The sequence below is a fragment of the Physeter macrocephalus genome, chromosome 14 (assembly GCF_002837175.3).
Source record: "Physeter macrocephalus isolate SW-GA chromosome 14, ASM283717v5, whole genome shotgun sequence".
Classification (NCBI taxonomy): Eukaryota; Metazoa; Chordata; class Mammalia; order Artiodactyla; family Physeteridae; genus Physeter; species Physeter macrocephalus.
The window spans coordinates 96,778,019-96,805,618 of NC_041227.1; the positions used below are offsets into that span (position 1 = coordinate 96,778,019).

Genomic DNA, 27,600 nt, shown 5'->3' on the forward strand with positions numbered 1-27,600 from the left:
CTCCGCAACGGGAGAGGCCGCAACAGTGAGAGGCCCGCATACCGCAAAAAAGAAAAGAAAGGAAAGAGAAAAAATTCCATCTCCACAGATAAATTACTATTTAGCATTTCCTATCAAGTCAGTAGCAGCTGCTTAAAAGTACCGTACGTACAGTTTCTACTGTAAATATGAGATTACATTTCAAAATATTTGGTTGATAAATCGAGTGTATAAATGGCCAAGGTGAAACATAACAAAATGAAGTGATTTCTCACATGAGAATCATAGTTATTTATTTAAACAAAGTGGAGCCTTGCCTGTTTTAGTTTGGAATTCAACATTTCATAAGATCTATTTGGTATGACTGTGACCAATTCAACTGAATTTGACAAACACCGATTGTCTACCAATGCCAGGCGAGTCTCCAAAACCTGAATTGTGATTATAAAGGACATTTATACCCAACCCCTCAGAGACAGGACATTCGCCCTGTACTCATGCCGTCTTTAAAAGCACCACTCTAAATTATTTATGTGGCTTCTAACTTGGCTCACTGCTCTGTCCCCAGCACCCAGGATTGTACCTGGAAAATGAGAGGCACTTAAGTATTTGTGTTGTAAATAGGAAATGACTGAAGGAATAACCCTAGCTCGACCCCTAATGTCAAAGATGAGACTGTAGCACCGGAAAGCTGACTTACAGCAGGCTACAGGTTAGTCCTCAGTCACAGACCAAGGAGGATATTTTAGAAATAAACTCGTCTAAAATAAATACCAGCCAGTAATCTATTTCTTGATGATCTGTGCTTTCTCCAGTTAGCTGGGGAAACGTACTGTTCTCATTACATAATTTCAGAAGGGACAAAGTTAGAATACAGATTTATTCATGCTAAAAAGTGGCAGTGGGTCACAGATTTATATGGAATTATGGAAGAGCAGAAACGTTGGCCCCTTTCCTTCTAGAAGTGAAGAAGAATGGGGCCTGTTTTTCCTTCAGCTTACGGTTGCTAGACAAGCCTACATTTGTAGGGAATACCTAGGGATGATGGCGTGTCTCTTCTATGACAAATATTACGGCAAACATACGATATGCAAGGCACAGCACAAATGTCGGATAACCACGACTGCCACCAACTGTCATGGAGATATGATCTGCTTATAACGTTTTTAGAATGTGAAAAATAGGGACTTAAGAAGGATAACCATTCATTTAAGGAATGAGTTTCTTTGTAACACTAGGATTTCAGCTAGAATTTCTCTGTTTTCAAGAAAGTCACATAGTCTGAAGAACTACAGCAGAGAACACATACTACATTTTTATAACTGAGGATTACAGTAAAAAGTCAAGGACAAAAGCTATTTGCAGTGCCAGAATTATCGGATGCAGGGGCAAAATTCTAGCACATGAACAAGGACTCTGTACCTATTGGTTATAAATGACATCATGCTTTCTAAAGAATCATGTTCATTTTTCCTATTTCTAGCAAATTGAATAGTCTAGAGCTCCCTCTCCTGGACATCATGATTTCTATCAATCTCGTCATCCTATAGACCAGAAAGGCAGAATTTATCCACAGCAATAAATCATTTCATGGATGTTTATGGTCTTTCTCACTCGAGTGGACATTCTTTTAACACAACATATAAAGTCATTTAATTCAATTACGAAAATCTTAATGATCAAAATGAGAGGAAGTTCTCATTATACACACTACCTTTCGGCTGGAAAAATGAGCATGTTTGCCCAATTTCCTGTTAAGCGCTTCCAGGAACATCTCATCGGTGACCTTGCCAACATTCATGCAGGCGTCATCCAGGATGGCAATGATGCCCTTATGCTGCTGCTCCACGAGGTCCACGATGAGCTGATTGTTGAAGTAATCAATCTGTAGGACACAGCAAAGTGGCAATTCCAAAGGGCACGGAAACCAGGAACAGGCGCAACAGCAATGCCTCCATATGTATCAGGAATTTAAGTCACTTTGGTGTCAAAGAGGTGAACAACACTAATGAGGGATAATGCTAAAATGAGCACACATTCTAACAGAGGTTTTTAAAAAAAATGTATTTGTGGGGCTTCCTTGGTGGCACAGTGGTTGAGAGTTCGCCTGCTGATGCAGGGGACACGGGTCCGAACCCTGGTCCGGGGAGATCCCACAGGTCGAGGAGCAACTAAGCGCGTGCACCACAACTACTGAGCCTGCACTCTAGAGCCCGTGCTCCGCAACAAGAGAAGCCACGACAATGAGAAGCCCGTGCGCCGCAAGGAAGAGCAGCCCCCGCTCGCCGCAAGAGAAAGCCCGTGCCCAGCAACGAAGACCCAACAGAGCCAAAAATAAAAACAAACAAATAAATTTATTTTTAAAAATGTATTTGTGGACTTTTTATCATAAAACATTTTGTCTTAAATGAGTACAGCTCCAGGCAAAAATTATAAAGTAGATAATGTTTCTCCCTCCCTTCGCTAACTCTTGTTTTAATCCTGTCTTCATATCCTGCACCTAACTTTATTCATCAGACCCTCAATCCCTCAATCTGTTGGCTGTTAACCGCAAGACCCAGATTCCACTAAGTACCAACAAAAAACCTTGAAGTATTCATTGATATTGAACTTGATGGCGTTAAGGTGTTTCCAAGAACCTGCATTTTTAGTTACGCGGCCCTGGCTGACTAAAAATCCCGAAGAGTATCTCCTTCAGTTTTCCAAACGTTAAAAAGCACATATGGGTCTAACAGAGGTTTCCAGGGTACAATATAAAAAATTTAATTCTGAGATATAAGTATCCGTAAAGGATAAGAATAAGCTTTTCATTTGCTTCCACAAGGCTGAATAAAGTTGTAAATAACTGCAGGCTCTTTAGCCACTTCAGCACACACAAGGTTTGTGTAATAATCCTCTTCTACACCTGTCTATTCTGATAGCCTGCAGCATACATATCACCATACACACAGAAAGCACACATGGCCCTGACTCAGGAAAGCTGTAGTAGCTCATTTGAAGACGGGCAGCTTATACATTTTAATCTTGTGTGTTGATGTGTCCCACCTCATTTAGGAGGTACCTGAACTGACAGTTGTCCCCACTACCTTCTGTAAGATCGACACACTCACGATAGAGTATTACTGTGTCTCATGGATCCCTGTTCAATGCTATTTAAAATCCAAGGGCTAATGCCAGCTATCTGTCTGTGGCTTTCAGCTCCATCCCTAGTCTTCCAAGTCCTCCTCTGTATTCCATGGACTGAAAGTCTGCAAACTGGGTGGATTTTACTTTGTTTTTTATACTTTTCTGGTTTGTCTAAATCAGTGATTCTCAATAGAGGGTGACTTTGCCCCCCAGGGGCATTTGGCAATGTCTGGAGACATTTTAGGTGGTCATGCCTAGTAGAAGGCTACTGGCATCCAGTGGGAAGAGGCCAGGGATACTACTAAACATCCTACAAAGCACAGGACAGACTCACAACAGTTATCTGGTCTAAAATGTTAGTACAGAGATGGAGAAGCCCTGCTCTAAATATTTACTTTTATTGTGGGCACTTATTACATTTCTCATTATGGAGAAAAGTTATTTCTATCTTTGGAAAAAATATCCTGAAAATATTCAAAAAACAGGAACTCTGTATTAATTAACAGCTGAAATCATAGACTTTGTGACTATGGAATTAAAGATTAAGTCTTCTGTGCCAAGAACAAAAGAATTAAGTTCCCCAAATTCCAACCGTCTAACTAAAAGTGATTAGTCTTTGCTGAAGAGCCCAGTAGCTTCTGGTTCACAGTTTACTGTTGCTTCAAACATTGCTGACAGTCGTGGTTTTCAAACTAGGTTCTTCCAGCAACCTGGTATGCCCAGGAGGTTTCTTAGCAGATGCAGGGCACGAAGAGAGATGAGAGGGGATAGCTCAGGGGCACAGGGCTCTGGGCCTCCCATCCTCACTCCAAATAGAGCAGCTTTGTGCCTGAGAGTCAAGTTCTCAGCACCTAAAAATGACTTGTCAACTACGGCACCAAACTCATGTAAAGGCGAACCAATTAGGGAGACAAGACGTTATGGATCTCTCGGTGGAAGTTCACACCCCACCTATGAAATAGACGGTGATCCTGACACCGGTCAAGACTCTAGATCTAATAACCAATGCACAGGACATATAAGGAGCAGAGAAACAGATTAGGTGACCTCGGGAACCCCATTAGCAAAATCCAGACAGTGGGAAACACTAAAGAAGAAATGACTTCTTCTCTCAACAAAAGACTGCAAGGAAAATAGAGAGAGAGAGAGAGAGAGAGAGAGAGAGAGAGAGAGAGAGAGGAGAGAGAGAGGAGAAAATCGATGGATGTTCAAGAGGCCTATCAACCAATCACAACGTAAGTAACTTATTTGGATCCAAATTCAAACAAACTGTAAAAGCAAAACTCTAAGACAATTGAGGAAATGTGAAATGTGAACACTGGCTGCATATTTGATAACATTAAGGAATTACTGTTAATTTTTTAGGTGTGATAATGGTGTCGCGGCTATGGTTTTTTATAAAAGTCTTTATCTTTTAGAGAAACATACTGAAATATTTACAGATGAAATAATGTGATGTCTGAGATTTGCTTCAAAATCATCTGGGGGTGGGTGGGGTACAGATGACACAAGACCGGCAATTCACTGATAACTATTAAAGCTGAGTGATGGGTACAATGAGTTTATTATATTGTGATCTCTGCTCTTATGTATGCTTGAAATTTTCCATAATAAAAAATTTTTTTAATTAATCACTATGTTCTAAAGTTTGGGGGTTTTTTTTGTTTGTTTTTTTGTTTTTTTTGTGGTATGCGGGCCTCCCTCTGCTGCGGCCTCTCCCGTTGCGGAGCACAGGCTCCGGACGCGCAGGCTCAGCGGCCATGGCTCACGGGCCCAGCCGCTCCGCGGCATGTGGGATCCTCCCGGACCGGGGCGCGAACCCGGTTCCCCTGCATCGGCAGGCGGACGCGCAACCACTGCGCCACCAGGGAAGCCCAAGTTTGGGGTTTTTAAAGGAAATACTTGCCCAGAATGGAGATTCTAATTTGGGGACCCAGGCTGTATTCAGTAACTATTATTTTGGAGTGAGCTTTCTGTTACCTCTAGGTCACATTTTTCTTGGTTTATTTCACTAAGAACTGTTTTAAAGGGCTTTTGCTCCTTTTTCAGATGTTTGGAATAGTCTCCTGCAATTGTTGACTTTTCCCTTTATCAACTATGCCTGTGGAATTTGATATTCTGATTGTTAAAGGATATTCTGGACCAGTATCTCTGAACCACATCTGAATAACAAGTTTTATGATTAAGTTTGCTATAAAAACCTAAGCCCCACTTATAATTGTGTATTATGTTATGCAACAGATTCGTTCTAAGAAAGCTGCATATAAGCTTAATTGAATTGAATTACATCTTAAATATGTGATGAGACTTCACTCTTTAAATCAAAACTGCAGGTATTCCTATTAAAAAGTAATAATACACCCTTTGCTTTATTTGTAAATACGCAGAATTCATACTACTATACTTGAACAAAATTGTTACGGTATTCTAATATTTAACACACGATGGATGAAAGGCAAAGAAGAAATTTGAAGCAGGAAAGCTAGTTATTATACCTGTATCTCCTTTTTCTGAATGAGAGGAGATGGAAAGTAGGAAGATGGGAAGGAATATAAAAGTAATTTAAATACAGCATTTCAAATAGCTTTTTACTGCTTACATTGGATATCAAAATACAAATACGGACTTCATTGTCTATACTATTTGGCAAAAGGATAAACACAGAAATTTATGGAAACTCAGAAGTTTTTGAATTTTTCACGTCTGTCCTCAAAATTGTTTGAAAATAGAAATTTCAAAGAAAATTACAAGGTCCCATTTCTATCGTGAGCAGGAGGTCTCACTGTCATGTTTTTAGCTGTGATCTGTGGCATTGCACCCTGCATCAATCATACTGTCTGGCTGTATCTTATCGGACTAGTGACAAATACAAAGTTCACAGAGAGCCAGGAGAAGAGAGGTGATAACTGTTGTGTGACACAAAGGAAAGTAAATGGAAATCAAAGTTAATACACCTGTTTTCATGCATGGGTTTCAGGGAATATGAACCTCATTAACCAAAGACAATAAAATGCCACTTGGCTTACAAAGTAGGAGAAGAAAAAAGGAGAAATAAGAGCAAAAAAAGAAAGAAGGAAGGGGAAGAAACTCAATTTGGCAGGAAAGTTCAGCCTATTGAAGGCATGAGGTGGTGCTCTGAATAACTTATAAATGATGCTAAACTCTAATAGACAGATGTGAATCAAAAAACTATGTGGTATCAGCTGTAAAGTGAACGTAAGTTTACTGATTTTTAACTCCGCCTTTTCTGGGCACCAACCAGACAGTCGACCAAATTAGAGAAATCCCACCTATCAACCCTGAAAATGAACTGTACTATTTCAATACCCCAAAAAGGAAAGCTAAGGTTTAGGTGTTTCAAGCACCCGAGAAGATCAGCAGATACCCAAGATGCTAAGGGTTGACGTGATCACAAACAGTCTGTGCGAGTCCCACTCACGTGCTTCCAGGGGATCCCTTCCCGCTGGTACTCCTCCTGTTCTTGCTTCAGGACCAGCTGAATAAACAGCTGCTGGAGCTTCTCATTGCAGTAATTGATGCAGAATTGTTCAAAGCTGCAAGAAAAGGCATCAATTAGGCTCAAACAAATAACAAAAATAAACAATAGGGTTTTCAGTAACTTATCGGTTTACCTGTTGTTGTCGAAGATTTCAAAGCCGTAGATATCCAAGACACCAATAACAGTGTTCTTCCCGTGGATGGTGGTGTCAGAGTTCTTGACCTCTATGCTACCATTGATGCGAGAAACAATCCAACAAAAAAGGCGCTCATATATGGCCTGGGATGAAAATGACATCGTAAATTCTTGCCCATTGGAAATGAGTCCCCTGTTTGGATTTGTGCTAAGTTTTAAATTCCTATTGACCGCCTCCTTACCGTTTAGCACGGCTGTTAATCCTCTAAAAGCTGAAAAATGAGAAATGCAGATCATCTGTTTAAAAATTATATGACGTAGCATGACGTTTGGCGTTTTAAAAGATTATTACGGGTCACTACATGTGTTGTATTCCACCAACATTCCTTAGGTGTGTTTCTGTGCCCTGCTAATACCAATAATTTGCCTACTGCCTCATGTAAGTCGCTTCATTGCTTTATTTTAATCTCATCAACGAGAAAAAGCAGAGAACCAATGAGCTCTACGCCCTATGGATTCTAAATATATAAACATTGATTTATAATGCTAAATAAAGATCTGAGCCAAAAGGCCACCATTTCGAATTCCTTGAGAATCAAAATACACAGTCAATGCACAAGGATACACACGCAAACACACACAGGGACAAAGGCACCACACACACACACATTCACATCCTGACACAAATGTGCACTGCAACGTCACATCTTTAGAAAGCCTTTCCTTCACGTCTCCCTCCAGCAACCCACTCTCTTCACCTACACACATCTATACACATCACCTCCATTCCTCCCCTCCCCCTCCCCCCTTTACGCTTCCAGCCACTCCTCTTCACTTCTGTCTCAGGACTCCGTTGAAATGGCTCATCAAGGACCCCAAGCACCTCTATATGGACCCTTTCTTGTACCTCTATAGGGACATCTTACTCAGATACTCAGCATCACTCACCCCAATTTCCTACTCTTGTCTTGAAACATTCTGCTCTCTGGGATTTGTAATATCACACTTTCTTGTTTGTCTGTTTGTTTTTGGCCATGCCAGGTGGCATGCGGGCACTTAGTTCCCCAACCAGGGATCGAACCCACGCCCCCTGCAGTGGAAGAGTGAAGTCTTAACCAATGGACCCCCGGGGAAGTCCTGAATCCACACTTTCTTAATTTTCCTCTTATCTCACTGGCTGCTCCTTAACGGTGACCTTTAGTAGGTCTCCTCCTCTACCTGATCTCTAGAAGTTGGAGCTCTTCCTAGCCCCCTCTTCTCTTCACTCCCTATCTCTTCCTCTTTAAGTCATTTCATACAATATTAAAGAACGGTGATACAATATTACCCCTAAATGTATCACCTGAATGCAGATCTCTCCTCTGAGCTCCAGGCTCCCGTGTCTGACTGCCTACCTGACAACACTCTTGGATGTCTCACAGCTGTCTCAAACTTATGTCCTGTCTGGACTATTGATCTTCCCACCTCCTAAAACTGTTCCTACCCAACTTTTTTTTTTTAATTTAATTAATTAATTAATTTTTATTTTTGGCTGTGTTGGGTCTTCACTGCTGTGCGTGGGCTTTCTCTAGTAGCGGCGAGCGGGGGCTACTCTGTTGCATTGTGCGGGCTTCTCAACGCGGTGGCTTCTCTTGTTGAGGAGCACGGGCTCTAGGTGCGCAGAATTCGGTAGTTGTGGGCATGCGGGCTCAGTAGTTGTGGCTTCGCGGGCTCTAGAGCGTAGGCTCAGTAGTTGTGGTGCACGGGCTTAGTTGCTCTGCGGCATGTGGGATCTTCCTGGACCAGGGCTCGAACCCGTGTCCCCTGCCTTGGCAGGCGGATTCTTAACCACTGCGCCACCAGGGAAGTCCTTCCTACCCAACTTTGAACCATAAATAAATAGAGACAGAAACTTGGGGATTTATTCACTCATTAAATGTTTGCTGGGTACTTGCTCTGTGCAGTTTGTGGGAGACACTGTACCAAGTAACATGAACATTGTCTCTGCCTCCAAGGAGCTCAGGGAGTAGAGTGAAGGAAAATCACACACACGCGCGCACACAGATGAGGTGCATGGGATGTGAGGAGACTTCAACCTGTTCAGTGTTCAGAAAGGCCAGGGATGGCTTCTCTGAGAAAGTGGGCTGACATCAGAAGGATGGTAAGAGTTAACCAGGTGAGAGGGGAGAGAAGAACAATCCAGGCAGAGGAAACAGCATGTGCAGAGGCCCTGTGGCTGGAAGGATAAAGGGATAAAGACAACATGTAAGGCCTGAGAGAAGTCTCATGTGGTAAAGAAACGAGTCTGGAATATGGCAGGAAATGAGACAGGAGAAGTGGGTTGGACCATGTCAGAAATTATCCTTGATTCCATCATCCCCAGAACAACAGGTCCTGTGGATTTTATTCTCCAGATACAGTTTGTCTCAAATCATCCTCTTTTCCCCATTTCCACTGCTACTTTCCCTGTCCAAGCTGCTATCATCATCCTCCTGGATTACTGAAATATCCTCTTAATTGGTCTCTTTGCTTCCACCCTTGCCCTACCCACTGCCCCATAAGATTCTCATACTAAGGTCAGAGCCATCATTTTAAAAATTCAAACTTGATGACATTATCTCTGCTTAAAATATGCCACTCTCCATTGCATTTGGATAAATTCAAATTCCTCTGAAGACTAAAAACCAAGCAAGAGGTTTACAGGGGTAAAAAATGGAATATGTAGCAACCTAATCAACCAGCAAACAAGAAAAAGAGAAAATGTTAACTTGGGAAAATAAAATATTTGCCACATGGATAACAGACAATAGGTTAAAGTTATGAGCTCTTACAAATGGACAATAAAAAGATAACAGCCCCAAAGAAAAATGTACAAAGCATATACCCAAGCAATTCTCAGAACAGATGTAAATACTCTACAAAAATAGGAAAAGATGCTCAAATACACTAGCGATGAAAACTAAAGTAACAATGAGGTATCACTGTACACCCAGAAAATCAGTCACTTAAAGCCTCAGATCAGGGTGTCCTTTGACCTGCTCATTCCTGGCAGGCCATCTAACTGAAGTAAAAGCACTGGTGTGTAAGGAAAGATGGACAAGGATTTGCAGCATTCTTTGTAGTGGCAAAAAAAAAGGGAACAAGGTGAATGACATAGAGGTGGATGGTTAATAAATTATGGTCCCATCACCACACAGACACTAAAACAATGGGTCCATCAATTGGCTTGAAAGGGACTTGCACGAAGCATTATCAAGTGAGGAAAGCAAAACGAAGGGCCACAAAAGGGGCCTGTGCAAGCGAGGGGCCCTGAGCTCCCCAGTCAGTCGGCTTCTGCTTTTCTGAGAATGTTTCTGGCAGCGGTGCTCACAGCCATGGGGTGTTCTGAGACCGTGATGGTCAAAAAGTACCATTCTGGTTTCAAAAGGCTTAACCTACTTTCAAGGAACGTCTTGATCACCTCCTCATAGAATTTCACTACAAATGAAACTGAGATCAACACCAGGCTGTGAGATAATAGAAAATATACTGGTCTCTGTCCCTGGTTCCTGGCACAGAGCTCTTGAAACCCTTGTAATTTCCTAAGTGATAAGAACACTCAGAGCATCTCTTGTTCTGATATTTGTCTTGGACCCCATCCCTGACCCGGGGCTCCTAAAACCCTTGTACATTTCTGAGTGATAAGAGCATTAGGAGCATCTTTACTCTGCGGAGGTGACTCTGAGTGTGCTCCTAGCTGGGGGCCGGGCACCAGGAAGACCAAGCCATGCTTAGAAGTTTAGAATTGCCAGTCCCGCCTCTCATCCTCCAGAGAGGGAAGAGGGGCTGGAAATGGAGTTAATAATTGACCATGCCTACACGAGGAAGCGCCATAATATCCCCAAAGTACAGGGTTTGGGAGCTTCCCAGTTGGCGAACACATCCACACATTGGGAGGGTGACGTACCCCAACCCCATGGGGACGGAAGCTCCTGTCCTCGGGACCTTCCCAGACTTTGCCCTGTAAATCTCTTCATCTGGCTGTTGGTCTGTATCCTTTATCATATCCTTTAATAACCGGGAAATGTAAATAAATGTTTCCCTGAGTTCTGTGAGCCACTCTAGCAATTAATGGAATCCAAGGAGGAGGTTGTTGGTACTTCCCATCTATAGGTGGTTGGTCAGAAGCACAGGTGATAAGCGTGTGTGTGTGTGTGTGTGTGTGTGTGTGTGTGTGTGTGTGTGTGTGTGTGTGTGTGTGTGTGTTGGGGGACAGGCTTGGGGGACTGAGCCCTTAACCAGTGGGATGTGATACCATCTCCGGTAGACAGTGTTAGAATTGAGTTAAACTGTAGGACACCCAGCTTGTATCACAGAGAACTGGTGGTGTATGGAAACACCTCCTCCCCATGATGTTAGAAATTTTGGTACCAGAACCCTCGCAAGGCAGACACAATGCCTTTAAAACCCCACCTTAGCAAAGGCATCCCTGCCGTAGCTGGCTTCCTGTTCTGTGTGTTGCTTGTCGATGACATCACGACCCGTAGCCACCGTCCGGTAAAGGAGGGCTTTCTCAACCATGTCTGTCTTGGTGGACAGCAATTCTGCTATGATAGATACAAGCCTGCCATTTTCAATCAGAGGCGTGTCACCATCCACTACAAACTTTAAATTTCCCTGTATCAGAAGAGAAAAACCAAGACACACCACTTCCAATGAGATTCTGAAAAACGATGTCAGGGATATATTTGCTAGTTGAAGAGAGAATTCCAAGGGACCGTGTTTGGAGTGCCTATTTTCCTAAATACATTAATATCGCAAGGTATAAAAACCTAGTGTTTATGCATTTCTTCCTTCTCCAGACACTCATCTATATTTTAATTTTCAGCATGTTTGTTTTCTTTCTTTTTTCTTTTTTTTTTTTTTGCAGTACGCGGGCCTCTCACTGCTGTGGCCTCTCCCGTTGCGGAGCACAGGCTCCGGACGCGCAGGCTCAGCGGCCATGGCTCACGGGCCCAGCCGCTCCGCGGCATGTGGGATCTTCCCGGACTGGGGCACGAACCTGTGTCCCCTGCATCGGCAGGCGGACTCTCAACCAGTGCGCCACCAGGGAAGCCCTCAGCATATGTTTTTGATGGATGGAAATTTTACATTTTTATGTAGTCAAATCTATGAATCATTTGCTTCAGGGTTTTTCTTTCTTTGGTGTTATACTTAGATCATTCCTACTCTGAAGATTTTATGAATATTTAATATTTTCCTCTATTCCTCATACAGCTATTCTTACATTTAAGCTTTTTATCCACCAGAATGTATGTTGGTATGTGGTGTAAAGTAAGAATTTAACTTTATTTTTTCAGAGGGTTAGTTGCTCCGACACCATTAATCAAATAGTCTAGCTTTTCCTCCTGATTTGAAATATCACCTTTATTACATATTAATTTCCACCAAGTTTTTGAGTCTATTTATATTCCACTCAGTCAGTAAGCAACAAATACTTATTAGCCATCTACCAAGTGTCCAGAACATGAACTAATCTGTTGATTAATCTGGTGCTGAATTTATGCAGCAAGTTTTAAAGTACTGTGGCTTTTACTATCATTTTAAACCTGGTGGAATTAGTCATGCCTCCTCTCCCCTGCTCCCCCTACCCTAACACATTTTATTGGACCTTCTTACATGTTTATTGTTCTACATAAATTCTACAATCATTATGTCAAATGAAAAACAAAATTCCTCTTTGGATTCTGAAGGATTATTGTAGCACCGTATTTATAAACTAGTTGAAAGGATGAGACAATTTAGAATGGTAAAGTTTTCCTAGTCAGGAACATTTAAGAGATTGTTTATATACTGCTATATAATATTTTTCATATAGGTCCTGTGTATTTCTGATTCACTTAGAGTTAAATCTCGCCACAGGAAAGCGAAAGGTCGTTTTTACTCCAGATTTGTATCCATGTTGTCACTCATTTACTACCAGGTTACACGTTCATTATGTTTTCAACATCTCTAATCACAGACAGTAATGAAAGGACTCCGACCGATGGTTCTTTACTTCTAAGGTTGGTGTGATGTGTGGAAAATAACCTGTGCATAAGTGGGCCAGGGTGGTCGGTGGTGTTGGCTGCAATGAACTGGATGTGCTTTTAAGCCAGTCATTTCCAATCTATAAAATGAGATCATCAAAATTCTAGTTCTAGAAATCTATGATTCCATGCTTCAAATGCCTTTAGAAATTTGCTCTGTTCAAAAGATTTTAGCTTATCCCACTGGTGGTCACATCACTGCTGAACTCTTTTACCTTTGAAATTAACCAGTTCGAAGTCTGACATACCGGGAAGGCAGTGAACTAAAGCCACAGTCTCAAAACCCACAGTGGCTTGGAAAATCCCTCATATTATTATAACACATTGGAGGAAACTACAGAGAGAGTAATTTCTTCAAAATGTCAGAGGAATTTTCTCTACATAAATTACTTTTTACAAAACCCCAAACCTTCTGAAAAAACATCCTTGTCCCACAGGGAGGCGAAGAATTCTGAAAGGCGTCCCTACTCACCAAGTGAAGAATAGCACCCAAAATTTTATACACTGTTTGAATCTCCTCAGGTTGGAAGCCAATGACTTTCATGGCGTCAGCTACTACTTTGAATTCTGCGGCATCATTGATAGACGACTAGGAATGAAAACAGGAAACTGAGGTCACAGACACTGCATGTGAGCATTAACATCCCAAAACTATGAGGCTAAATTCAAGTGTAGCCAAGGTCTTGATGCCTTTGGAGTAAGTCATTGAAGGGATGATGGGGATCCAAAGAAAATAAAAATGATCTCAGGGGTAGAAACATAACGCGGCACCCACAATGCCCAATTGTGAAAGTCGCCGTCACCTAAGACAAGCACCAGGAACATTTCTGGAACCTTCGGGAGGAAGCAAGTCCTGAGCTGGCTCAGAGAAGCTCCAGGATGAGTGGAGGAAGTGGCATGAGATATGAGACCACAAATGGAAACTCTGACTGACGGAGCCTCCGAGACATATGCCTAGCTACTGTCGTCTGTGGCTTTCTGTTCCACAGTTAGTCTTGTCCAGGCTGGGAACAACACTCCCACGCTTGTACGGTCAAGCTTTCTACTCCACAGGTGAGGAAGAGCAGGCCTCCCAAAGCCAAGTGGCCTGCCTTGATCATTCAGCAAGCTAGGAACTGGTCTGGGACTATCACTTCACTTTTTCAGGCATTCAACAAACATTCAGCAAGTCAGATCTTTTTTTTTTTTTTTTTGCGGTACGCGGGCCTCTCACTGTTGCGGCCCCTCCCGTTGCGGAGCACAGGTTCCGGACGCGCAGGCTCAGCGGCCATGGCTCACGGGCCCAGCCGCTCCGCGGCATGTGGGATCCTCCCAGACCGGGGCGCGAACCCGTGTCCCCTGCATCGGCAGGTGGACTCTCAACCACTGCGCCACCAGGGAAGCCCCAGCAAGTCAGATCTTTAAATGGCACAGAAGTGCTGCTGTAGAATAAATGTCTGTCCCCTGACCCCCAAATTTGTATGTTGAAATCCTAACCCCCAAGGTGATGGTGTTAAGAGGTGGGGTCTCTGGGAGGTGATTAGGTCTTGAGGGTGAAGCCCTTACAATGGATTGGTGCCCATATGAAAGAGACCCAGAGAACCCTGGCCCTTCTGCCCTGTGAGGACACAGCAAGCAGGCACCACCTTTGAACCAGGAAGCGTGCACTGACTCCGCAGGTGCCTTGATCTTGGACTTCCCAGCCTCCAGAACTGTGAAAATCAACCTTTGTTGTGTATAAGGCACCCCAGTTTATGGTATTTCTGTTGTTAGCAGCCCAGCTAGACTAAGACAGGGGTTCAAAGATAAATCGCCCGCCTTGAGGATCTGTAGCCCTCAGGTTGGAAATACAAGCGTGTCAATAAAATTTACAATAAAGCAACGGTAACTGCCTATCTTAGCAGTCTTCCCAAAGCAGCATCTGCGCGGGGCCTGATCTCTTCCTTGGTGAGTTTCTGCTCTGGCCGGGACACAGAGACCTGGCCTGATGCTCACCTGCTAAGGAAGAGCACAGGGAGGATTCCCCTCTGCCTGATGAGCATGTGTCCCTCTAACGTCCAGGACGCGACCAGGCAAGCTCTTCCCCCTCCCAGGTCTGTGAGTGAGAGAGTTAACCTTGTCAAGTCTCAATTTCCTCATGGGTACAATGGGCATAACAATACCTTTCTTACAGGGTTGTTGTGGGAATGGAATGAGAATTTATATAAAGCACCTCCCTAGTTCCGAGCACATAAAAAGCACTCGAGTATCAGATATTTCTATTATTAGAAGCTGCAACCATGTCGAAACTGCAAAGAAACCAGACACAAAGTCTACGTGTCCTATTGAGAACTGTCAGCTGCTTACCTAACAGGCATTCCCCAGCCCCACTTCGTTCTTGTTGATAGAAGCCCGATTTGTTTACCCCTCTCTGAGTGCACCCGTTCTTCAGAACTGGTGCCAGCCTCAGGAGGTAAATCTTCATTGGTCTAAACAAATCACAGGGACCTTATTCCCTTTACCAAGTGATTGGTCAGCCATGGACATGTGATGCCACTCCGGTCCATAAGACATGAGGTTTCCCTAGCTTATCAAGGGTTACGGCCAGGAACGTTTCCTCTGCCTGTGACTCCTAGAACTGCTGCTGCCATTTGGGGACCATGAGGAAAATCAGCTGTGGTAGACCAGCTCGATCCAGTGAGGATGGCAGAACTGGTAAGTGGGAGAAACAAACGAACATCTGGGTCCCTATCAACATTGTTAAGGCACTGAATTAACCACGTCTGGAACTGCCCCATCCTAGGGCTTCTTGTTATGTGAGAAAACCAAGTTCCTTATTGTTTTTGGTGACTTTTAATTGGGTCTTACCTTACCTGCAACCCACAGGGTCGTAATTGTACATGAGTCCTATATTTTAGAATAGCTAAGTAAAAGTATGATACACAGAGTGCAATACTTTATAGTTACTAAAATCATTCTATTAATTTATATTTGTTTACATGGGAAGATATTAATGATTATATTATAATAAAAGGTTTATTTCATCAGGATTTATTATATGATTCCATGAATAAATATATACACATAAACTGTTGTTATCAATAATTATCTCTGGATAGTGAGCTTTAGCATATTTTTATTTCTTTTGGTTCATCTTTATTTTAGGTTTTGACTGTGATCATGTATTGCTTCTTTGTTTTTATTAGAGAGGCAGAAAAAAAGGAGGGGGAGGAATAGGAATGGAAAACTTTGATGGAAAGGGAACCTAAGCTAAATTTAGCTTTGAAAAAAAGGCTAAATGTTTATTTAATACTTGCTTTCTGTGGGGCTCTACATGACCGGGCCAAAAGCCACTTGGTCAATAAGACAATCTGATTTAAAAAGAATATTTTCAGTCACTGGCTTTTTAAGTGTTGATTTTACAATCCTTTATACATCTTTAAGTACCTCTGACCTATTCTCAGAAAGCTGGAGTACTGCCCTCTGGTGCTTTGTTCGCTTTTAATTAATTTTCAGCCAAACATCCTGTTCTCAGATGACTGTAAAAGTAAAAAATTCGTGCAACTTAAATTTCAAACAATGGAAAATTAATTGCAAAATGCTAAATATCATTTATTTATATGCACAATAATAAAAATACCATTAAACCAGTAATGCAGGTATAATTAGCTTAAGATGAAGAGAAAAAATTACAAAAAAAAAAAGAAACACCTCCCACATCTAGCTTATTTCCTTTTATAAATTCTTTTATTTTTCCCCCAACTATAAAAGCTGTGCATTTTTAATTATAGAAGAAATGTGAAACGTGGAAAAAGCAGAACACCACAAATACCCATAATCTCATACATCCAGAGTAAACAAGTAAAACCCTAGTCTATTTCCCTCCAAATCTTATTTCACGTATGTGTGTATATGTGTGTGCGTATGTATGTGTGTATGTGTGTGTGTATACACACACACACACACATACATACACACGCACACACACACACCTTTCCCCCAACAAAACTGGATAACACTGCAATTACTGTTTTATAACCTATCATCAATAAGCTACTACATTACTAGGATTAGGTATAAAATGGCTAGCAGAAATTGTATTATATATATAGCAGAAAACTAATTAGAAATAAAAGGGCAAAAAGATCTGCATATGTGTGAGCAAGGGCTTACATGCAAAGGAAGGGGAAAAAAATTGAAGGCAGGATAGAAATGCTCCAAGGGTCACAAAACTATTTCTAGGATACATCAAACTCATTATTGGAAAAAATAGTGAATGGCAATCTGTGATATCCATTTTCAACCACAGTGCTTGCTTGGCTTGCTTATTTATTTATTTACTTACTTACTTACTTACTTACTTACTTACTTAATACCACAGTGCTTTTAAACTTTCTTTTGTCTTACCAACTTGCCTTTGGCCAAATGATATAGTACCTTCTTTTGCGATAGATTTCCTACTTGTAACAATATTTTTATAGTGTCAAAATAAAAGTAATAGGATTAAAAATTTTTAAAAACCCCACCAGATCGTAAGAGAGAAACTTCTTTCCTATCGGATGGTGATAAAATACAGTAATGGGTTATTAAGCAAGTTATTGAGTCAATAATATATTGAATCTCTGTCCCTGAGAATTTTAAAAATAGAATAGAATAAAAGAGCCATTCATTTGCCTAAAGGCAGCAGGCTGGACCAGATAATTATTTAATGTCCCTTCTGATTCTCTGATTCTATTTCTGAATCATCTCAAAGAGGAAACGCTTACCTTTAATTGGGCTCCAACATGGATGTAACTGTAGGATGAAAGGGATTTCTGGAGATGCAGAGAGCGGAGCATCTGCTCTGAACCTCCTTGGAGTAGCTGAAAAATATTTAATTAAAAATAAGTTAGCAAGGGCTTCCCTGGTGGCGCAGTGGTTGAGAGTCCGCCTGCCGATGCAGGGGACACGGGTTCGTACCCCCGTCGGGGAAGATCCCACATGCTGCAGAGCGGCTGGGCCCGTGAGCCATGGCCGCTGAGCCTGCGCGTCCGGAGCCTGTGCTCCGCAACGGGAGAGGCCGCAACAGTGAGAGGCCCGCGTACCGCAAAAAAAAAAAAATAATAAGTTAGCAAAATACATCCTGAACCCAACACACCATGTATTCTTACTGGTAGTCTAGCTTTTTTTTCATTTTCTGGGCTAATTCACTTAGGTCGTCCTGTTTCTAGCTTTGAAGATTTTTTTTTTTTTTTTTAAACCTCGAAGGTAATGGCTTCAGCATCATCAGTGATTGACAATGTTATACAGTCATGAGGAAAATTACTTTAAAAAGTCTTAGCCCTTTCACAACATAACTGGCGTGAAAGGTTTTGCTTCGACTGTGGCCATTTGTAAAACAGGCGCTTGCGCTCTGTGGTGGTCATGTGCTTAGCGGCCTTGTTATCTGGACAGTATAGGGTTATGTTTCAAATTCAGAAAAAGTCAATATTGCCTCAGAACTAAGAGGTGTCAGCAGCCAGTCATATGTTGAATTACACTGGAAACAAACAGCTTTTCCTCATCAATCTCTGTATCCCAGGAAAGGACAACTGGGTAACCAGGACTGTAGTGTTGGACAAAGACAAATTCCAACACTTTCATTCAAGTGTGGAAAAAGTTATGGGCTCTTGAAACGAACAGAACTCTTATATTTGGTAGAAAGCTAGTTTATTGGAAACATGGCGAACTGTCACCAAAAACACAAATACAATACGCATAGTCCTTCTACATAGAACATACATTTTAGAAGGCAATACATTTAAATCCTTTATATTAAACTGCACACTTCGGTTTACTGAAAAGATGTAACTATTGGATTTTTAAAATTGATTTTTTTAACGAAAACAACCTGAATTTCTATTCCCATCTCTGGAACACCCCAAAATGGGAACAAAAGCTTCAATTCAAAAATAAGACAAAATTAATTTAACATATTCAGAATGTACCATTTCAAAAGCTTCTAGGGTCATTAAAATGTTACCTACACTGCAAAGAAACACAAGGGATGCTCAACTAAGGCAGTCGTCCGGTTGGTTAACCACCTGCTAGCTCTTTATAACAGCCATGCTCGTCAAGTCTCTGAAGAAGCCCACGGGGTAGGGTGCACGCATGTGTAACGTATCACGGGCCAATGGAGGCATGGGAGGCACAGGACAGGAGAGAGCCCCAAATAAAAACATCGATTTCCTGCGCAACTGAGCAAATGGTTGATTATCTGCATAACAGATTACTAACCTGATAGAAAGAATGAAAGCTTCTTTCTCCTGGCTGTTGCACAATCACTCTAGACTAAAAAAAAAAAAAGCACATTAAAATCATTAATCTGATGAGGGACATATATACAACGGAATACCACTCAGTCATAAAAAAGAATGAAATAATGCCATTTGGAGCAACATGGATGGCCCTAGAGATTACCATACTAAGTGAAGCAAGTCAGAAAGAGAAAGACAAATACCATATGATATCACTTATATGTGGAATCTAAAAAATAATACAAATGAACTTATTTACAAAACAGAAACAGACTCACAGACATAGAGAACAGACTTGTGATCTCCAAAGGGGAGAGGGGATGTGGGGGATGGATTGGGAGTTTGGGATTAGCATATGCAAACTATTATAGAATATATAATATATAATGAATAAACAACAAGGGCCTACTGTATAGCACAGGGAACTATATTTAATATCCTGTGATAAACCATAATGGAAAAGGATATGAAAAAGAATATACATATATAACTGAATCACTGTGCTGTATGGCAGAAATTAACATATTGTAAATCAACTAGACTTCAATAAAACAAATTTTAAAAAAATCATTAATCGAGAATGTACTCCTAAAAGAAAACGAGAGCCACTTTCCCAGGGAATCCTGTATCAACAGTGCATTGAAATGTCCTAAAGACCGCACGGATGGGACCAACCTAAAACTAGATCTCTACGGGGTTTTCTGTGCAATTTGTTGATAATTCTTTTTACTCTTTTAAAAACAGAGCTCCTTAAACTTTCTGAAAATGAAGCTATTTTGATTTTTTAAACCTAGAGCCTAAAGAGGAAATTTTTTGGGTGGGGGGATTGCAAGTGGGGAGAATAGGAAGGAATGTTTAGGGAGGAATATTCTCAACATTCCCTTCCTGAGGGTCTGCTGGCATTTCAAAGAGCAAGGCTTTATATCCTGTAATAAAGTGAGCTGAACAAAATCCATATACAGAGACCTCTGCTTTAGATGGTTTCAAAAAGATTGCTCTTGAGAGAGGACTCAAAATGTATGTTCATTCAAGGGTATTCTTTTGATTGAGCATGTACTTAAAGTGAAGCCATGAAACATTCTGGAAAAAAGACTGATAATAACTGGCATTTCCTGTCATTTTTCAACTGACTCTGATAAAACAAGATTTCCTTAACAGTCTGACTTCAGTTTAACAGACAAAAATAAGATTTATACTGCATTCTGCAGCCATAAAGACTGCTATGGTGTGACTGAGACGGAAAACACTTAACTGAGAAGGCATGTCAGTTCAAATCTGAGTACAATTCAAGGTGGAGACTTAACCTAGTAAAGTTCAATCTTAACTGTAATAACCAGGCGAATCTAACTAACTGAAGTTTAGTTAGGACACAACCTCTCTGGCAGCCCCAAGAGGAGCGTTTTAACTGAAATCTTCTACAAACTGGGCCTATCATTCACATGGGCAGATAAAAACACACTCTAAGTTTTCACAGACCAAATGCAGTATGCTTCATAATTAGGCTGTAAGATCACAAAGTACATCTATGTTACTATAAAGCAGTGAACAAAGAGAAACTAGAAGAAAACGAGATTGCCAATCAATGAAAATAAAAACATGGGAGGATGTGTAGAAGGAGTAGAAGTGATTAGTCCTAGATGGGTTTTTGTTAAACCTTACCCAAACGTTGGCACCCCTCACCACCCCTCCCACCTAAACCTTTACCTACAAAGTCTATAACTTTTCCCAGCTTGATACTGTAAGTGCTAATAAGAGAACACAGAAAGAGATTATTTTGCCATAGAAAGCTAACTGAGGAGCAGGAAGGGACAGAGAACAGGATTAAAAGCTACTTTGGGGCAACGAAAGAAATTCTACTAATATAATCAGGTTTAAAAAAAAACATTCAGCATGAACAGACTCATAGATACAGAGAACAAACTGGTGGTTGCCAGAGGGGATGGGGTTGGGGGCATAGATGAAATAGCTGAAGGGGATTAAGAAGTACAACCAGTTACAAAATAAATAAGTCACGGGGAGGTAATGTACACATAGGGAATATAGTCAATAATACTGTAAACTCTGTATGGTGATGGATGGTAACTGGTCTTACTGTGGTGATCATTTTAGAATGTATAAAAATACTGAATCACTACATGGTACACCTGAAACTAATATTGTAGGTTAATTATAACTCAATTTGAAAAAACAATTCCAGGCCAAAAAAAAAAAAAAAAATCAGCATTTGCAAACATTACCCTCAGAAATTAAGCACTTTTTACCTTCTCCAGTAAGTAGTTATTGATATGTCCACCAATAGGGTCCCCCTTGAAATCAAAGTTGATATCCATGTATTTTCCAAACCTGCTTGAGTTGTCATTGCGGTTGGTTTTGGCATTTCCAAAAGCTTCCAAGACACAGTTGGACTTAAGCAACATATTCTTCACTCTTTAACACAGATAAATGAAAATCACTGTAAAAGTTTTAAAGGCTGGGACTTTAAAGAAGCTAAATTTCATTAAAAGACATGCAAATTTGTGTACAAAGATGCTGACTGTATCATTGTTTGTAACATCAAAAAATATATATATTACAAACAACCTAAATGTCCACCAATAGGGATGGATAAAAATAAATTTTTGTTTCCCAGTATAATATGTAGTGACATAGAAAGATGTGCAGAATACATTAATGAACGAGAGATGAAGCTGCAAAATAATATGTATTGCAGGATTTGTGTGTGTGTGGGTGCACACGTGTGGGGGCATGTGTGTGTGCGCACACACACGTGTTATTAAATGCTTACAAATCTGGAGGGGACAGCACACTTCACTATGGTTACCTAGGTTGATGGGGTATGTAGGGTGGAATTTCAGGGAACTTTCATGTTTTACATCATGCTGTAAATTTTAGTTTTTCTTTTAAATGAACATATTTTATTTACATAAAGAAAAATCTTAAAAAGAGATGTTCTGAAAAGAACGGGTGATACAGAAAATGATTCCATTTTTTAAAGTTCTTGCTTATAAAGCCTAGTGAAATTTACTGCATTTGGTTAATACATCATAAATGTGGTCTTGATTAGTTTAGAAACTGCTCATCATTTCGTTTGAAGCTGTATGGAATCTCTCTTTGATACCAGGTATTTAAGTCATTCTTTACTGGATGAATGCTAACTCTTTACAGAGCAGTCTTTCCCAGTGGATATATTTTAACTTCATTCTAGGCTTTATGTCTTTGATTCTATTTCACGGACAAAATTCCTCTTATATGGGCATATGGCCAAAATAACCTGATGTACCGGATCCCCTGGTCCTTCCACTACCACTGTAAGTGACCCTACAAATTTATCTCCTCACGAATGAAAGTATACTTATAATTGGGGCAAGGGAAACTGCTTGCTTATGGTTAATAATGGAAAGTGTCTATAAACTGTGGTAAGATATGCTCTTAAAAAACTAGTAAATGGGGCTTCCCTGGTGGCACAGTGGTTTGGAATCTGCCTGCCAATGCAGGGGACACGGGTTCGAGCCCGGGTCCGGGAAGATCCCACATGCCACGGAGAAATTAAGCCCGTGCACCACAACTACTGAGCCTGCACCCTACAGCCCACGAGCCACAACTACTGAGCCCACGCACCGCAACTACTGAAGCCCGCACACCTAGAGCCCGTGCTCTGCAACAAGAGAAGCCACTGCAATGAGAAGCCAGCGCACCGCAACGAAGAGGAGCCCCCGCTCGCTGCAACTAGAGAAAGCCCGCATGCAGCAACGAAGACCCAACACAGCCAAATAATAATAATAAAAATAAATAAACTGGTAAATGTAAATACGCCTTACTCCAGTGTACCAACTGGGTTTAGAAATAAAATTAATTTAGTTCTCAGCCAGTTACTCTCCTCAGCTCCAAAGGAAATTTTTAATACTTACTTATATCCTTGTTCTTGTCCTGTTAGGTTGCAAAGTCAGAATTGCGGATGTATCACTATTAAGAAAAATACCTCTTTTGACCTGGCAATCTAGCCCAATTCTACTCGTGCAGGGGAGTCTAGTCCAAATTCTCTGCTTTCAGACCAACCCAGCATCCTTTCTCTCTATTCATAAAACTGAAGATTGAGATGTATATACGGAATGTGACTCTTCTGTAAATAAATACTGAGCCTCAAAGTAGCAACTTTGGAAAGCTCTTATTTTTTCCTCTTCAAAAAGTCCACACCACATAAGGAAGTCAAGTCATGTTGCTTTATAGCCACACTTCCTACTTTCTTATTTAAAAAAAAACCCCATCCCTGAATTCCTTACATACTTACTACGTAAATACCACGTACCAGACACTCTGCTGAACACTGGGCCCCAAACAGTGCGTACCCGCTTTATCACTCATCTTGCTGTGAGCAGAGCATGATGCGGCCTGAAACCCGTTCAGGAAATGAACCCTATTCAGAGCTTCTAATACCAAGGTTCTGCTTCTAGCAATGATGGAACAGCATGGATCTGCCTCCCAGAGTCCCCCTTTCACTCTAGGGAGTGTAGAACACAGTTTACAAAAGATGCTGGTATAGTAGAAAGAGCAAGAAACCTGTGAGAGCTTGAACAATACAACTACCAGTAAAGTATAACATCTTTGCTGAGCACACATAACACTGAAGGCAGCGGTGACAGACTAGAATCACCTTAGCAGTATCTTTCTATTAAAAACAAATATAGAAATCGAGGGATATAAATAAAAGTACAGGGACAGTATGCAGGAAGGGAATCAAAGTAATTTAACCATTAATAAACACTCCATGCATATCAGAGTTTAGGCCTAACCTAGTCCAGTCTGTATAGAAAATGAGGCTCCAGTGAGAACTTCCTCCCATTGTTAGACTGCCCTTACCTTTCAATCTCCGCTCTCTGACTGGGGTTGGTGATGGCCGCAATGTACTGCATGATGTACTTACTGGCTTCCGTTTTACCAGCTCCACTTTCCCCTGGGGAAAAATTGTGCAAGGCTTAAGATTACAACTTAAACCAAGGGGAATAATTTTTAATAGAATAATTTCAAGTTTTGACATTAGTTATTCATTTGAAATCCCTTATGTTTCATTGTTTGGGGGGTTTTTTGAGTTATTTCATCCTGTCGATATGGGATTGGTTCTAACAGATCTGAACATGTTGAAAAAATTAAAACTATTGTAGAAGCAAAATAACAGATTACAGATCAAGATTTACTTAGTAAAAATATCGAGGGGGCTTCCCTGGTGGCGCAGTGGTTGAGAGTCCGCCTGCCGATGCAGGGGACACGGGTTCGTGCCCCGGTCCGGGAAGATCCCACATGCCGCGGAGCGGCTGGGCCCGTGAGCCATGGCCGCTGAGCCTGCGCGTCCGGAGCCTGTGCTCCGCAACGCGAGAGGCCACAGCAGTGAGAGGCCCGCGTACCGCAAAAAAAAAAAAAAAAAAAGAAAAAAAAAAATATATATCTCTCTCGAGGGGATAAAACGTGGTAAACTAATTCCTTAAAGTCTTAGTACTTAGTGACTCTGAAGTCCAGTGGAAAAGAAACAAGAAAGTGACAAACAGTGGCCAAGGCAAAATTAATATAACTTTGTTTTCTATGGCAGAGTTTTAAAAAATCTTAACGGGGGGCTTCCCTGGTGGCGCAGTGGTTGAGAGTCCGCCTGCCGATGCAGGGGACACGGGTTCGTGCCCCGGTCCGGGAGGCTCCCGCATGCCGCGGAGCGGCTGGGCCCGTGAGCCATGGCCGTTGAGCCTGTGCGTCCGGAGCGTGTGCTCCGCAACGGGAGAGGCGACAACAGTGAGAGGCCCCCGTACCGCAAAAAAAAAAAAAATGGGGATGAAATAATTTTTTCAGAAAATTAGAGCAATTTTAGTGAAAAAACAAAACAAGAGCAGCAAGCTCCAGACATATGGTGTCACAGAAAAAGCATGACAAGTGACATAAGGAGGGGAAGAAGGATAAGTTTATAATTATCAACCCAGAGTTTTAAATGTTTATCCCTTGTGACCCAAAACTCCACTTGTAGAATTTTATACTCTGGAAATACTAAAAATACTAATATAATCCAATGAAAACCTTCAAAGGTTTTCAGACTATTTCTGCAGACTACACTATGTGTTATAGCTAAAATCTGAAAATAATATGCCCATCAGTAGAGGATTGAGCAAATAAATTACGATTCAACTATTCAATGGCATACTACACAACTGTTAGAGAATGCACTACTTCTATAGGCACTCTAATGAAAAGATGTCCACTAGACATTGTTAAATGGAAAAACAAGTTATGTAATAGCAGTTATGACATAATTCTATAATTCTATAGTTATGATTACATATGCATGTGTGACTATACGTATTTGTACACACAGAGAAAATGTTTAAAAGGATAAATGCTTTATCGTTCACAGGCGTTACTGCTAGAATTCTGGGGGGAAAGAGGTATTCAAGGGAAAGGGACTTTTTGCTATCACTTTATACACTTATAAAATTGCCTCCCGCTCTACCCCGCCACCTTTTACAATCAGGCAGTAATATCGCCTTCAAAATTTGTTTTAATAAAATGTAGCCTTAGGATATAATTCTTCAACTCCAACACTAAGTTGCCTCACTTCTCTGACCCTTAATATCCTCATCTGTGAAGCAGAAACACAACTGTCCTACTTACCAATCAGAGAGCTGCACTGATAACCAAAATGGAACAAAGATCACCAAAGCCGTGTAAAAGTAGACAGCCACTCATGCAAATATGAGGTATTATTAGCACGAAAAAAAAGTCCTACAGTTTGGGAGAGGGTATCCTGGGTCAGTGGGCAGATATTTTCTTGTTCCCAACTCACTACACAAGATTCCTTGAAGAGCTCAGCTTTAGAGAGGGCTCGGCTCCCGTGCTTGGGCACCCAGGGTCTGTCACCTGTCTCCCTCTCTGCAGCCTTTAAAGCTCTGGCCCCCAGCTCTGAGAGCCTGTTTCCAGCCCCCAGGCCTCTGTATGTCCCTGGTCACTAGCTCCCGTTCACCAGTCTGACTTGGAGTTCATTCTTCCTTTTTGGTACCTCAGGATTTCATTTTCCTGGTTTCATTCTGTGATTATTTAAAATAATTTTTGTTAGATTTTTATCCAGTAGTTTTCCGTGTTTGAGATGGGAGAATGAATTTCCCATGTCGCCTCAGTCTACAAAATTGACCAGAAGTCCATCCAAACATAATATATAATGTGTAAATGAACCAAGATTAGCAGATGCTCAGAAATAATCTGGCATTACATTTTTTTTCTCCTATAAAATTACTTAAGCTTTTAACTTCAAAAAAGACCTAATCTACCGTTTGGACCCTTGAGTACCAAGTAAGTTAAATACATATTGACCTTGGAAGAACAGGGACTCCTTAAATACCTGATATCACAATGCAAGTGTCTTTTGATCGCCTCTTCATAGCCTTATAAGCAGCATCGGCAATGGCAAAAAGATGCGGAGGTCTCTCGTACAGTTCACGCCCTTTGTACTGCTCGATTGTGTCCCTCCCATAGATGTTCAACAGCTTGTAGGGATTCACAGAGACAACGACTTCTCCAATGAATGTGTAGATGCGCCCTTTTTCAAATCTGCACAGAAGCCAAAGAAAAGGAAGATGGAGCTGTGGTTATACAGAGATGCTATTTCTTTCCTATGAGTCTCTTATTTCCAAGAAAATCCAAACGTCCCAGGAACTATTTCTGAACTGACATTTCACGGTTCTGAGTTTACTTTTAGAGATAATGCTTGAGGCTGGGTTTCTTTGGATGCTGCTGGTAGAAAAGACCAGTAGGGGTTATAAGCCAAGAGTGAAGAAAGAATTTAATATTTTGGAGGCTGGAGATTTCCTAATTTCCAAAATACAGAAGGGTAAGACATAAAAAGAGTTGAAGACAACCTTAGAGCTCTAGGAGGAAAAAGATAACAGAAGCTGGAGCAGGTGTTGAAATCCATTTAGTCAGATTTTCAGTTGTAAAGAAAATTGTCCAAATACGTTTATTTCTTCTCCCTCTTGAAATCCCACTAAAATGTCAGTAAAGGAATAAAAACAGCAAAATCCATACCAGAGAGAATGGTAGAGGAGACATTTCTGGCATAAATCGAATTCGCTTTTTAAAAAAATGACTGCCTAAAATTCCACAGTGCAGATATACCCTTATTTATTCAATCATCCCCCTATCCTTCCTGCTATTATGAACAATATTGTAGAAAGTACTCTTGGCACATAATCTTACAAATCAGTGCCTTTATTTCTGTGAAACGGATTCCCAGGAATGGGATGGCTGGTTGAAAGGTATGTGTATTTTTAAAAGTATAACATGATCCCACCACTCACACATATAAGAAGCTAAAAATCCACCCTGTACATGTATATAAATTGTACATAAATATATTTTGTAAATGATTACATGAGCATGGAAAAATATGGAAGGCTGCATATTATGTCTTACATATTTTTAAATACATACAGTAGGGTGATGAGGAGAAAGGCCATGTGGGCAGTTAGAAGAAAGCCAGAGGAACTAAGAAAAAAAGAGTAAAAAAAGAAAAAAAAACCCCAGCATACATGATATGACTCCAATTGTGCAAAAT

The 27,600-nt window shown here is 41.0% G+C and overlaps 1 protein-coding gene across 2 annotated transcripts in view; it reads right to left on the reverse strand.

Moving 5' to 3' along the window:
- MYO1D (myosin ID) overlaps positions 1–27,600 on the reverse strand; it is a 356,895-nt gene that overhangs the window by 229,767 nt on the left and 99,528 nt on the right. The window contains exons 2-11 of one of the 2 annotated variants that reach the window (XM_024127622.3): positions 26,389–26,597; positions 23,877–23,970; positions 21,281–21,446; positions 19,000–19,053; positions 17,511–17,606; positions 13,259–13,375; positions 11,171–11,374; positions 6,738–6,883; positions 6,545–6,659; positions 1,694–1,864 (exon numbers count right to left, since the gene is read on the reverse strand). In XM_024127622.3, the coding sequence (XP_023983390.1) occupies positions 1,694–1,864; positions 6,545–6,659; positions 6,738–6,883; positions 11,171–11,374; positions 13,259–13,375; positions 17,511–17,606; positions 19,000–19,053; positions 21,281–21,446; positions 23,877–23,970; positions 26,389–26,597 (1,372 nt within the window). The remainder of the gene's footprint in view (positions 1–1,693; positions 1,865–6,544; positions 6,660–6,737; positions 6,884–11,170; positions 11,375–13,258; positions 13,376–17,510; positions 17,607–18,999; positions 19,054–21,280; positions 21,447–23,876; positions 23,971–26,388; positions 26,598–27,600) is intronic. The other variant, XM_024127623.2, reaches the window with a different exon arrangement.